Below are 13,440 nucleotides of genomic sequence, written 5' to 3'. Positions count from 1 at the left end.
TGTGGCTGTGTGTGTGTGTATGTTTATCGGTCCTGTTGGGACAAAATCTTGTAGCTCCCTTTTTTTCATTTTTTGGCATAAATTGAAAATGCCAGTTGCCCTTTATGGTGCATCAGAGCCATCAGAGACCATTCCTTCCATTGAATTTTGTCATTTGTGTGTATATATATATATATATATATATATATATATATATATATATATAGTGTGTGTGTGTGTGTGTGTATGAATGTGTATATATGTATGTGTGTGTGTGTGTGTGTGTGTGTGTGTGTGTGTGTGTGTATGAATGTGTATATATGTATGTGTGTGTGTGTGTGTGTGTGTGTGTATTCATTTTGAAAGAAGACTTCTAAAAAGACGGTGCCCTGTTTCTTACAGTAACAGAGCACGGTAGGAAAATTGAAAATATGCATAATCATCATGCAAACTGCTAAATAATTATTGCTGATGCATTGAGACAGTAAATTTCAATCATTGATCTTTCTGTAATTAAGCAGTCGATTACATGGCACAATTTTTGATGCTGTTTAAAAATAGTAAAATATCGTGTGTCTACACAACTGTGTGTGGGTGTGTGTGAGACAGGGGTTTGCCAGTACAGGACACAGCACTGTGAATGGCAGAGCAGTGGGTGTAGAGGCCATCACCTTTCCCTCTCCCCTCCTGACTAATCCCTGCTGATAAGGCACACAAAGGACTAAACGCTGGCCGCATCCTCCAGCAGCACACTGGCTGCCCATAAAGCGCCTTCTCTGGAACACTGTGATTGGCTCGTCAGCGTTATCCACGGAGACGACACCCCGCCCTGCCCCGTGCCTCAGCTCCAGTGTGGCCTGGGATGGCAAACACGGCGCTCTGAGTCGTCTTCCTTTTCCCTTTTCTCTGTTCTCAGTGTTTAAGGGCTTTTGTTTGCATCGTCCAGGCAGCGTAGGGGTGACTGTGGCTTGTACTCTCATTCGTCTCAGAGGCGGACCTGAAGTCTTTGTGCTTTTTTTTTTTTTCTCTCCACTGCTCTGTGTGCCGTCTCACACACAGCCCTTTGCTGCACGTCTGTATACGCACACACCAACAGGTAACTCAGCCAACTGTCATAGCGATTGTAGCCTTTGCACACACTTACGCAAATACAGCCTGAAAGGCTGTGCAGAGTCAGGAGGACTGAGGTATAATAATGCTTGTTGTGATGCGATTGTCTGTAAACATTAGCTTGCATTGTGGCTGTTAGTCTGTTTTGTTGTTTACGTGAGTTTATATTTTTTCTTAAAAGACTTTATTGTTTTCTGGCTGTTAGCAAAGTGGGATCCTTAAGGAATGTCTGTATCATAGTATTTTAATGGGTCTGTCTGATCTTTACAAAGGTTTAATGTAAAGCACATAAAAGCAAAAGCTTCTTCCAAGAAATTTTCCACAGCAGTCTCATGACTGTATTGTCGTCACAGTTTTCACGGTGGATCTCATTATGAATATGATGAGAAGATAAGTCCTGATTATCCGTAAAGGGGATGATGTTGGGCCGTGAAGTCCTGCCGCCTACGAGCCTGTCCTACTCTGACCTGTAGAGCAGCGCGGAGCTGTAGATAAACCGGGATGCAGGTGGTAATTGTGTTGGCCTGGCGAATTCCTTTTCAGCGTCTATTAGTGTAACAGTACTACTCCGTTTTGATCGTCTTCGCATAACAATGTTTGAAGCCTGAACGGCCTCACAGAGTTTAGCTGTTGAGTGTAGGTCTGTCACACGTATCGCGTGATCGTCTGATTGCTGTTATTTTAGCATCGCTGTTATTATTTACTTCCAACAACAAAAATGTCAGTTGTGTGATGGAAGGCAGCAAGTGCGTTTATTGCGACGCATTCTAACGTCTGGCTAGTCGCTGTACCACCTTTAGAAGATAGAAATGTGTAATGCTTGTTTTAGGCCCGTTATGTAACAGCCTAATCACAGTTGTTTGAGATGATCACATATGGTTGAGATGACTGCAGTTGTGTACGCTGACTGCACTCCGCTTAAATCTGGATAACGTTTTTTTTTTTTGGACAACAACAAAATGCATCTTGAGACGTCATGAAGCTTCTAAAAACAAAAAGCCAAAAACTTGGTGCTCATAACCGCATTCTTTAAAAGGCAGCGCAGGGTGCGTGTGTTTGTGTTTATTGGCCATGTAGTTTTATTTATACATTTATATGTATCCAGGCATAATTTATGTTTCAGTGTCTTCTTGCTTGTATTTTTTTAAGTAGCTTTGCTCGACTCCATGCGTGATTCTCTGTAAATGCAGACATCTGAGTGCTTCTGCACAACAGTGTATGCAGTTTTGGTTCAACAGTACAGTTTACTTACTTGACATCTAAAAATCTATCGTCAGCTAAAATTTCGTGATCGTGACAGCCCTGGTTTGCTCTTATGAGCTCAAGCTGGTTCTGTCTTCGTTTGGGAGCAACTCAAGTATTGACAGCTATGAAGTGATAGATCTAATGAGCCGGTTTGGCCTTTATTTGTTGCATATAATAAAAAAGACGGTTGTTAATTGCAGTTTAAATGGAGATTCATTGTAAGCTAACATTTAGGCCTGGTAGAACGATTATGATTTAACTGCATTTCTTGTGTTGGTGCAGACAGGAAATTGTGTGGAATCCAAGCGTGGTAACTGCTCTCGAGAGCGTGGCTCATTGAGACTGCTGTGGCTCATCGAGACTACGTTGTACCTAGTTGCGAAACTTGCCATGATGTGTGTGTGAAACCCAGAAACACAGCATTTGCTGAAAAGTACTGAACAGCTGATGGAAACTTAGATTCACAGAGCCTCTTTTCTCCCATCATACAATCTAATAAACAAATTGAATTACTGAAGAAACAGACTGGACCCTCATCCACGATAGTACTTTAGGATTAAACGCTGTGAACTTACACCATCAGCAACTACTCATTCAGCTCTGTCAGGTTAATGGCCCTGGACAGAGCTAAAGGCCTTTTTGTCTAATATAGTGGGACAACGTTTGTGTAACATTCAGTAAATCAAATATTTTTAAGTTCAGAAAAAAGGTGCTGGCGATGAGGCTTGCAGTTACCAAGAGAAACCAGGGCGCACTTTGTTGCACAGTGCTCATTTTAATAAATATTTTGGTCAGCTCATTACAACTTTTATATGGTGTTTTTAGAGAAGGTCACATTTCAATTACTGGCATTTGTTTTCCATTTTTATTATGCATGTTTTTAACACTCCTCGGTGAAATGACCAACGACAGATCAGAGATATGGAAAGAAATGCAGTCATTTGTTGCAAAAGATTTGTTTGTGTCTAAGTGACTTCCAGCCAAAGGAGAAGTTGGAGAGAAAATCAGTCTGTCAGTTCTTAAAGGGGGATTCCACTGTTTTGTGCTTAGATCAAGATGTGAACAAAGTCGTTCTAGTGATTTGATATGAAATGCTCTGCTGTGGAGAAACCTCACAGTGTCAGAATTGTTCACAGTAGTGCCGCCGACAACCAGACATCTGAGGCATGTCGTATCTCCAAGCAATGGTTCTGAATACGTTACCTAGGACGTCATTTAACAAAGATTTTGGCCTTAAAGATGTTTTATTTTAATTCTTTAACAGCAGAGAGGTCCATGTGGGGTGTTTTTAAGGCGGTATAGTCCCAGTGTTTCCCAACACCGGCACTTTAAAGAAGTTCAAGCCGGTAATGCACCATTTCACGTTAAACCACGTTAAACTGTGACGGACCGCTGTGATGTTTGCACTTCAGTAGAATTATTGAGAAATTTTAAAACAGAGGTGGAATCCCCCACTGCACCATTTCCCCTTTGCCTTTCACTTTTCACTTTCTACTTTCAGTGTCCAACTGACTTTGCAAATTGGGCAGTAGTGAGAGTCCTGCTGCAGTCTTTATTAGGGCTACTAATGCTAGTCAATGCTGTAAGTACGCTGATTGGCATATTCATTGTTAAATGTATTTACATAGCTGTGTCTGATCCACTTGTACCAGCGCAACACACACTAACACACCAATAATGGTGATGATCCACCACCCAAATAATACCTGCTCTGTGGTGGTCTTGGTCATTGAAGAACAGGGTGAAAGAGAGGATAACAAGGTATGCAGAGATGGACTTCAGTCTAAGAGCTGCAGTAGGCACATGTGGAGAATGGATCTGATCAGACAATGAGTGTAAAACAAGAAGGTGTAGTTCAAGAAGTGGCTGGTCGGTGTGTATCGGAAGGGGTGGTCGATATGACAGTGTTTTATTGTTACTATGATAAACATGATTTGCTTTTCTGGGCTTATTGTCGAGATCGTCAGTACGTAAAGAACACTGACTAGGTGCGTCAGAGACGGTATAAATGAGGAGACCGGTCACTGGGTGAAATATAAATGGAAACTGTTGTAAAACTCAACATGCCATCTGTTACAGAGAAAATCACAAGAAAATCCAGAAAAGCCAGCTTGCTGGTTACGCCTCAAGTGGTAGAGGGTCGACAGTGTTGTGCTGCTAGCAGGGAAGTGTGTCGTTGAGCCAGACGTTACAAGCTATTTGAGGTTTTTGTCAGATTTTCCTTCTAAAATGGTTTGACTGTATTTGGACCTTCAGTTTCGAGTATTGAGTCTCTCCCCGTTCAAAGAGATAGGAGCCTGGTCTTGTATGGCTTGAAATAGCTGCCCGAGTGAATAGACTTTCCTATAAGAACGTTGGCTGCGTGTTTTAGTCCTGTTTAATTGGATTTGGTGCAGCGCAGGAAGTGAAATGCTAAATAAAGAGTTTTTGATTGTATTTATAAACGTGTGCTTTTTTATGTTTCACCTGATCAAACCACTGAAAAAACACAAAATATTGTGATGTATTGTGAAAGGGCCTTCAGGCATTGTGATATTATAATTTAGCCCACTTTTTAAGCTTTATTTCACTGATGTGATTATCCTGTTGCAAATTTTCAGGCCTGTGTTTTTTCAGTCGAGAAGAATATTAATTATTAATGCCAGAGGTTGTATTCCTCTTCATTAGTATACAGTAGCTCACCTGTCCTATTATCATGCACTGTTGCGTGATCTTGTTTTCTGCTGGTTTATAAAAAAGATGCTTTTGTTGCTTTTGTGGGGCAGTGAATCTTTGAACGTCCTGTTTGTCTTAGCTGCACTGCTGTCGTGTAGTACGATTCAGTCAGAAAGACCAAAACGTCGAGTTCTCAAACAGAGAGCAAAGTTCATCTAAAAAACAAACAGTTCTGGACAGCTTAACATGTTGGCAGATTTCAAGAGCCAGTGTTTCCTGGGAAACTGCTGAGAGAGTGAGCAGGTTGTAAAAGAGAGGAGAGCCATAAGTTAAATGTCTCACTGGAAATTAAACCACTGAAGATGCTCAGAAGTGGCTTGAAGTTCATGAGTTGTAAGTTTATTTATTTATTTCTTGCAAGTTAACAACATTTTTGTACGCATTGCTCTAGCGGTCAGTATAGTTGTATAAAGGAATACAGACTTAAAGCGTGGCTGGGCTGTTGGCACATTGATGAAATAGTCCAGAAATGTTCCAGTGTTTTGAGCTTTAATGAAGAGGTTAGTCTGTCTAAAATGAATTCAGAGCTTAAGCACTGAATTTTGTAACTAGGCCATATGTCAAGCCTGAATATTGAACGCTTTGTCCGTTAATTAGTGACTGAAGAGCAAAACTAACTAGTATTTGTATCATGCCGTCATATGTCATTTTGTGTAATGGAAATCTCCACTGTTTTTCTAAAAACAGCAACCAGGAGCCCTAATTTGTTGTTACTGTTAAGTGTTATCTCAGACAATTTAGTCTACTGTCCCAGCTTTTGTGGTTGCCCTTCCTGCCGGTGAAGAACTTCAGAAGAACTGTTCGGAGTCATTCCATTACGTTTGTTTAGATCATGTAATTTTTGATAAAACAGTCCCTCCTGATCATTTTACTTGAAGATGTTTTCGTTCTGTTTTCCTCAGAATTGCGGTTTGCCTGCTTTTCATGAAGATGCAATCTGCCATATCTTTAGCGAGGCGGCGGAAGCAAGCCTTCCTTCAGTGTTTCAGACAGTTCTGGCGAGTTGATGTAATCCCCTTGGTGTGTTGTTTATCCTGGATCAGTATTGATTTCTGCTCACTCTCCTTTCCCTCTGTAAACCCTGGGTCACCATATGTGTCTGACAAAAGCCAGTTCTAGCGTTTACTCTGCCAGTTCTGTCGGAAGTATGAAGCTGTAAGATGACGCAGCATTTTGTTTGACTCTTCTGAGAACTGAGAAGGCACTCCGACTTGAAACATCCTTTCATTTTGTGGCTCTCGCTCAAATAAATTGCAGCAGGTTTTTCTGCCTTAAAGTTTTCTGCCTTATTTACATCAGCACGCCTCTGACATGTGCTTAGGCCTGTGATTGGTGTTTTTCAAGTTTGTAGATTGTAGTTATTATTATTTATGTGGTGTGTTTATATGTAGCTGTATAATATAAATTCTTTCTCTGAATATCTACAAGGGCGAGCACTCTGCTATGTCAAGGGCTTTATCTGATAAGTATGCCTTTGTAGTAACTTGGCTAATAGGTCACACATTGTTCTAGAGAGCGTCAGTGTTTTTTCACTCAACTCGGCTCCCTTCTTGGCCTTCAGCGAGTATAATCTCTGAAACTGTCAGAAAGTCAGGAACTTGTCTGAAATGTGCTTTCATGGGCCAGACCACACTCAGATAAGTGACCCAGAGGAAGCGGATGTGAGCAGTTCCTGTTTCAGAAGCCTTGGTTAGTTAGCGCTGTCATGCCCACTTTTGTCAGCAGAGCTCTGTTGAACTACTTGAGCGCTCAGGAAATTCGCACAAGGAAATTGTATTCTGGACTGAATTATGCTGTTCCAAGTCTCGGTCAGTAACGCTATGAGGGGCATTGTTCTGTAGTCTGTTGTAGGGGTGGGCAACACGACAAAAATATAAATCACAATATACAGTAAGCAGTACGGTCTTTCACTGTTCTGAGGTTTCATGTTTTGGAACACAAAGTGGGACCAATAGAGCCATATTTATAAAATACTATCAAAAGTATATGCGGTATATTTTTAACATTCAATAACATTGCGCATGCATTAATTTTATTAGTTCATTTTAACCAACGTCACTAACTTTTTATATAGAAACATCCTGTTTGTATGCGTTCTTTTAAATAACCTTCGCGTTTTGAAACTTTAACTTTGCTTACATGCAACATCAGAATGTTTTATTCTAAATAATTGAGGAATATTCAGTTTTTATTGGCACTTTAAGCACTGACGGTATCTACAACTTATCTGCACGGCCTTGACGAAGGTCTGTATCCGGTTTGAACAGATTGTGAGAAGTTTTGGGGACGTATTTTTATTTATTTTTACAGAAACCGTTTGTACTGTTTGGGTGACTATTGAGTTCTAGTGTTTGCCAACAATGCTAGGCTTACCGCTCTAGTCGTAAAGAAGCAAAATTTTGAAAATTGGGAAATTGGGTAAATCAGATTTTCCCCCCAAACAATTAGTGTACCCGATTTCGGAACGCTGAGTGGTTACAGGTCTGACAGGGTAGTGGGGAAGGGTGAAGTCACGGGAATGCATATTGAAAGGTGTGCATTAAAAAGGTGTAGTAGACATGCCCCTTAGTGGTCCGAAGCTTAGTAAGCTGGCATTACTGTATTCTGACGTCGCTGCTGCCGTTATTAGAAATGAGGCTCGCTCTGACCTGTTTGGCTTCAGGCCTCTGTCCCTGTTTAAGTTCATTGATATGATTTGATTGGCTTTTTTGCGCTAGAGTTAAATTGCCATGTACATGGCCTGGTATGATGTGACTTGTGATCCAATGAAAATTTCATTGCTGGGTACTTTGTAGTCAAATGAGATGCAAAATCTTTTTACAGCTCATCACAGAAATTAATTCATTAGGTGAACAAGATATGGCACCGACAGATAATAGGTAGGTGCTTGGTCCTATCTGGAAACTGGCAGGTCCAGATCCGGCTTGTTCCAGCACTGCAGTAAGCACTTGGCTTTCCCTGTGTTGCAGGCTTGTTGTGGGAGCATGTCAGTGTTGTTCATGCTCTCTTTTAAACGTGCCTCTGTAAGCAGGTTCCTGATTAAAACGTGGCGAGGAAGTGACGTTTGAGTGGCCTCCTCAGCGTGCCTACTGTATTGAGCTCCTCCATCTGTTCTACCATGCCACGTGGCTTATCCCTCTTGTCTGAGCAAGCCTGGATAAACTGGCACTGGCTAACGCGTGCTAGCAGGTGGCATGCTCAAGACGGGTGCAATGAGGGCACAGAGAGTGTGTGTACCTCTGGTTGCATGTAGTAGTATTGAAGTATCTGCTGCAAGCGTTCAGGTTATTTCACTGTTGACTGTAGTTTTGCAGTAATAAAGTTGTTATGTAACTACAGTACCAAGCAAAAGTCAGTGACCAAAATAATTACACAGAAGCCTTAACAGCTAAATATACTGTAATACATAATAAAGTAAAACATAATAAGCATTTTTAAATAATCAGGTGTTCACACTTTGCCTTTATTACATAATATATTGTGTTAGTCTGTCGTCTTTATCTTCCATTCTTTTTGGGAGACTTGCTTACAAAGTTCAATCTCAGAAGTCGGTTGTATTTTCTGCTTTTCTTCTTCTTTCGGCTGCTGCCTTTAGAGGTCGCCACAGCGGATCATCTGCCTCCATCTTGCCCTATCCACTGCCTCCTCTACTTTCACACCAATCATGTCCATGTCCACCTTCACTACATCCATAAACCTTCTCTGAGGTCTACCTCTTCTCCTTCTGCCCGGCAGCTCCATCTCCAACATTCTTTGCCCAATATATCCACTATTCCTCCTCAACACATGTCCAAACCATCTCAACCTGGCCTCTCTGGCTTTATCTCTAAACTGCTCCACCTTCACTGTCCCTCTGATCTGCTCCTTTCTAACCTTGTCACTCCCAACGAAAATCTCAGCATCTTCATCTCGGCCACCTCCAGCTCAGCCTCCTGTCTTTTAGACAGAGCCACAGTCTCCAAACCAGACATCATAGCAGGACGCACTACTGTCTTGTAAACCTTCCCTTTCACTCTTGCTGCTATCCTTCTGCTTCTGCTGCTAATCCCAAATATTCAGTGATTTTGATGTTGGGAACACCAGCAGCTTCTTCGTTTGTATTGAAAATTCCCTTTATTCTTTTCTGACATTAACATTTCAGACTCATAGTGTTGAGTTGTCTTCTCACAGTCGAAGGATGGACAGAATCAACTGTGGATTTTTTTTTCTTCAGATCTGAAGCAAGAGCGCTCTCTCAAAGATGAAAACTAACCTGGAGATCTACCAGGTCTTACATGGTTGTTCTGGGTCCCATTCCCTCTGTATCTTTTAAAATTAATTGTTTGTACTCTGTTTTTTGCTTTCTCATTTTTCTTTGATTTTCTTTGATGTGTTACATATAATCTGCTCACCAGTATCTCCTAAATGATTAACTTGTATTTGCTGTCCATTTTCACTGATAGTTGAAGTAAATGAAAAGGTGGTCTCTGGCCTTTGCACATATATTGGTGACAAAACCTAGTATAGTCTTTTGAGATGATGTACAGTGAATTTCTTTTAGGTGTTTCTGAAAGTCGCTTGGATTGCTCCTGTCATAGAATCTGGAAAATGATTGTACTTATTTTGATTATTAGTGAACAGAATCTTTTCCTAAAGGCTTTGACGTGCTAAACAGTTGGAAGTTAGATGTGAATTATTGGCTTTGCCTCAGGCTGCGTTTCATAAAATATGCTAGATCAGTTATAAACTTAAGATTTAATTTTTTATTAGTGCTTTCACAAGATTTTAACATAATCGTTGCTTTCAGTTTAGTGTCAAAGCTAGATCCAGAGTAGAGAGGAAGCATCTGGTTTTCATCTGAACATCGGTGTGTTTCAGATATCTAGCATATCTTATTTGAGAGACATTATTTTATTTGGGTATCTGCTTTCTGGGTTGGTGTCTGTTTGAGGTCTACCCACAAGCTTAATGTCATTCAGGATAGAATTTGCTGGAGCCGTTTAAAGAAGTAGGTTTAGGTCTTTGCGGGTCTTTATTATCAGGTCTTTAATATGATTTTAATATTGTGTTTTATTGCGTGAATAATTGTAAAACAAAGCAGTTGAATTGTGATTTCAAAGCCTTGCAATACTATCATAGTAGTAGCATGGAAGAAATGCTTGTTTGTGTATTTATTTCAGTAGGTCTACCTTTTGTTCCAAACCTGTGTCTCCAAACCTTCAGATCCTATTTCGTGAGCTGTTCTTTGTCATCGGGTGTAGAGTAAAATGTGTCTAGATGGATGAAGATGTGTTAGGCTTAGGAATTTTCATGGCCTTAAATGTTCATGTTAAATGTTCTACAAACCTGAATGAATGTAGTCAAAGGTTTGAATGTTTAAAAGCATCTACACCATCTTGATATTTAACAACTTGGAAAAAGCAACAAAGCCTCTTCGCTCCCCCAACACAGCACATCATTCCCATCTGCTGAGCTTAATTCCTAGCTTCTCTTAAACTCCAGCGCTATTCTGAATGCACAAATACAACTACTGGGCATGTTCGCCAGAGAGTGCAGGAGAGAAAGGGCCTGCAGGTGCTCAAAATGTACAAATCTACTACACAAAGATAAACAAATAAATCACTCATTAGAAAACAAACCAATCTCAATGCTGTATGTAAAACAGCCCACGCCCAGCTTTGATCTTCTAGCTCATAATACATCAGCTACTTTTTTAAAACTGTATTTCACTGCTCTTGGAACAAAATTTCCATTTTTGTCATTTTTTTTTGTTTTTGACATCATTTTAAAATGCCTGTTGGCCTTTTACATTCTGTGTAAAGAAGAGATGGCCCAAAATTATTTGGAAAAAAATTCTGGTTCCATTGACTTAAAAGTAAAGTATGTTTTTTCCTTCTCCTGTAAAGTTGCTGTTTTGAAGATACAAGGTTTTGTTCAGGCAACAGTGATTTACGTAATGTATTTTTTTTCCATGCATTTGAATAATAAAGTGTTTTTACAAGCAAAACATGCCTATTACCAACAAAAAGGGTTTTAAATGGTGTTCTTAGGTGCTCAAAAACTGTAGTTTCTCTCTAGTTTCTTATGACATGAAAAACAGCTTCTAAACCCGGTTTTCTTTTCCCCCGAATCTGAAGGGAAATGTCTTTTGCCATTGTTTTAAAGTCTGCTTGACATTCCCTCATGAATACAGTGTCTAAATTAAGAATTACAGCACAGTGTTATTCGCTCTGATGTCAGTCTTAAACAGAGACTTTCGTGATTGCTAATAACATTGTTATGTCTTGTCTGGTGAACTGTGTTCTGTAACCATATAGCATCTCAGCACAGCTCTGCAGTGCCGGCTGTGGTTGTACAGTGCTGTAAGAGTACAGTTGTATGCCATCATTGCTTGGAGTAAACAAGTTGGCATTTCAGCACCAGCCTAATAGCTAAACGCCTCGGGATCAACCTAAACATAGCACCACTTACCAGTTTAAAAAAACAAGCTTACCGTTCAGAATAGGGACAGAAAAGAGAGGAGGCTTTCTTAGCTTTGGAATTCATTTGGTGAAAAGACGCATGAAGAATGGATGGAACATTTTACTGAAGGAGGGTAATCGAGCAGCTCTGTTGCCTAATGAACTCCTTTTTTATTACACACACAGTGCAGGCATACTGCTGCTTAGCTTATCTGCATACATTTTAATTTGAGATGTCGTGCAATTTACTCTTCAGAATTTATTTACAATATCTGAATTTACTCTTACAATCATTAACATCCTTCATCCACATTGGTATGATAAAGCTTTGGTTAAACATTTCTGTCAGATGTGGTGGTGATCAGCGCAGTGGAACCATGTTTTTTTTATTTTGGCAGGTGACATCTGTTGCCGATTCTCATGCACTGGTTGTGGGTTCAGGCTCAACTGGCCTTGAAGTGTATTTCTCTCTTCTGATAAGCACACACTCCTGTTCTTCTTCTCATGGGCCAGTGCAGAGCCACCATCAGCTTCTTATCAGCCTCGGCCTGTGTGTGTGTGTGTGTGTGTGTGTGTGTGTGTGTGTGTGTGTGTGTGTGTGTGAGGTTTACTTTGTTCTTGTAGACCGATGTGGTGGTGTTTTTTTTTCTTGTGTACAATTCAGTGAGGTTGTTTATTTATTTATGTATAAATTAATTTACCACCCCAGTTACGACAAAGTTTGCACGCTGTGGAAAATGTAAATAAAAACAGAATGCAATGATTTGTAAACCTCATAGGCGCATATTTTATTCACAGGAGAACATGGAACACATATCAGGTGTTGAAAGTGAGACATTTTAGGATTTTATCAAAAACATTCTCATTTACAACTTGATGGCTCTCAAAGTTGGGACAGGGTCATGTCTACCATTGTGTAGCATCCCCTCTTCTTTTAACAAAAGTCTGCAAAAATCTAGGAAGTGAGGAGACCAAAATGCTGGAGTTTTGTGAGAGGAATTTTGTCCCACTCTTGTCTGATGTCTTTTTCATTTCATGGTGCCAAATGTTTTCTATTGGTGAAAGGTCTGGACTGCAGGCAGGTGGACTCTTCTTTTGTGAAGCTGTGCTGTTGTGATGGATGCAGTATGTGGTTTAGCATTGTCCTGCTGAAATATGCCAGGCCTTCCCTGAAAGAGACGTTGTCTGGATCACTCTTCAGCATTGATAGTGTCTTTCTAGATGTGTAAGCTGCCCACTCCATAGGCACTAATGCAACCCCAAACCATCACAGATGCACTGTGCACTAATAACAAGCCGGATGGTCACTCTCCTCGAGTCCTCAGGTTTCCAAAAAGAATTAAAAATTTTGATACATCTGACCACAGAACAGTTTTCTATTTTGCCTCAGTCCATTTTAAATGAGCTTTGGCCCAGAGAAGCATCCAGGCGTTTCTGGATTGTGTTGACACATGGGTTCTTCTTTGCATGATCCAGCTTTAATTTGCATTTGTGGATTGCATGGCAAACTGTATTCACAGACAGTGATTTCTGGAAGTGTATCTAAGCCCATGCAGTGATGTCAAGTACAGAATCATGCCTGTTTTCAATGCAGTGCCTCCTGAAGGCCCAAAGATCACAAGCGTCCAATATTGACCTTAGGCCTTGTCCGTTGCATAGAGATTTCTCTAGATTCTCTGATTCTTTTGATGATATTATGTACCGTCGATGGTGGCATATCCAGACTTCATGTGGCCATCAGATTAGCTCAAGGACAGCGTAGAGAGCTTCATGGAAATGGGCACCCAAGCCTTACATCACTAAGCGCAATGCAAAGCGTTGAATTCAGTGGTGTCAAGTGCTCTCTAGAGTAACGAATCACGCTGCTCCATCTGGCAATCAGTCAGATTCAAATTGAAATGTTCTCTGATGCTTTATTTCTTTAAAGCAGCTGTCTGTTATTCAGTCTTGA

At 40.5% G+C, this 13,440-nt stretch overlaps 1 protein-coding gene across 3 annotated transcripts in view; it reads left to right on the top strand.

Moving 5' to 3' along the window:
- The window catches only part of mib2 (mindbomb E3 ubiquitin protein ligase 2), a 100,360-nt gene that overhangs the window by 6,868 nt on the left and 80,052 nt on the right, over positions 1–13,440 (top strand). The window contains exon 1 of one of the 3 annotated variants that reach the window (XM_037536202.1): positions 5,293–5,382. The exons of the other annotated variants lie outside the window; for them this stretch is intronic. Coding sequence (XP_037392099.1) covers positions 5,352–5,382 — 31 coding nt within the window. The 5' untranslated portion in view covers positions 5,293–5,351. Of the gene's footprint in view, positions 1–5,292; positions 5,383–13,440 lie in introns of those variants that run through there. 3 annotated transcript variants of the gene reach the window in all.

This window comes from Pygocentrus nattereri, chromosome 29 (genome assembly GCF_015220715.1).
Source record: "Pygocentrus nattereri isolate fPygNat1 chromosome 29, fPygNat1.pri, whole genome shotgun sequence".
In the NCBI taxonomy this organism is placed as follows: domain Eukaryota; kingdom Metazoa; phylum Chordata; class Actinopteri; order Characiformes; family Serrasalmidae; genus Pygocentrus; species Pygocentrus nattereri.
Note: the sequence above shows the minus strand (reverse complement) of the source record. Positions and strands in the feature narration are given on the sequence as shown.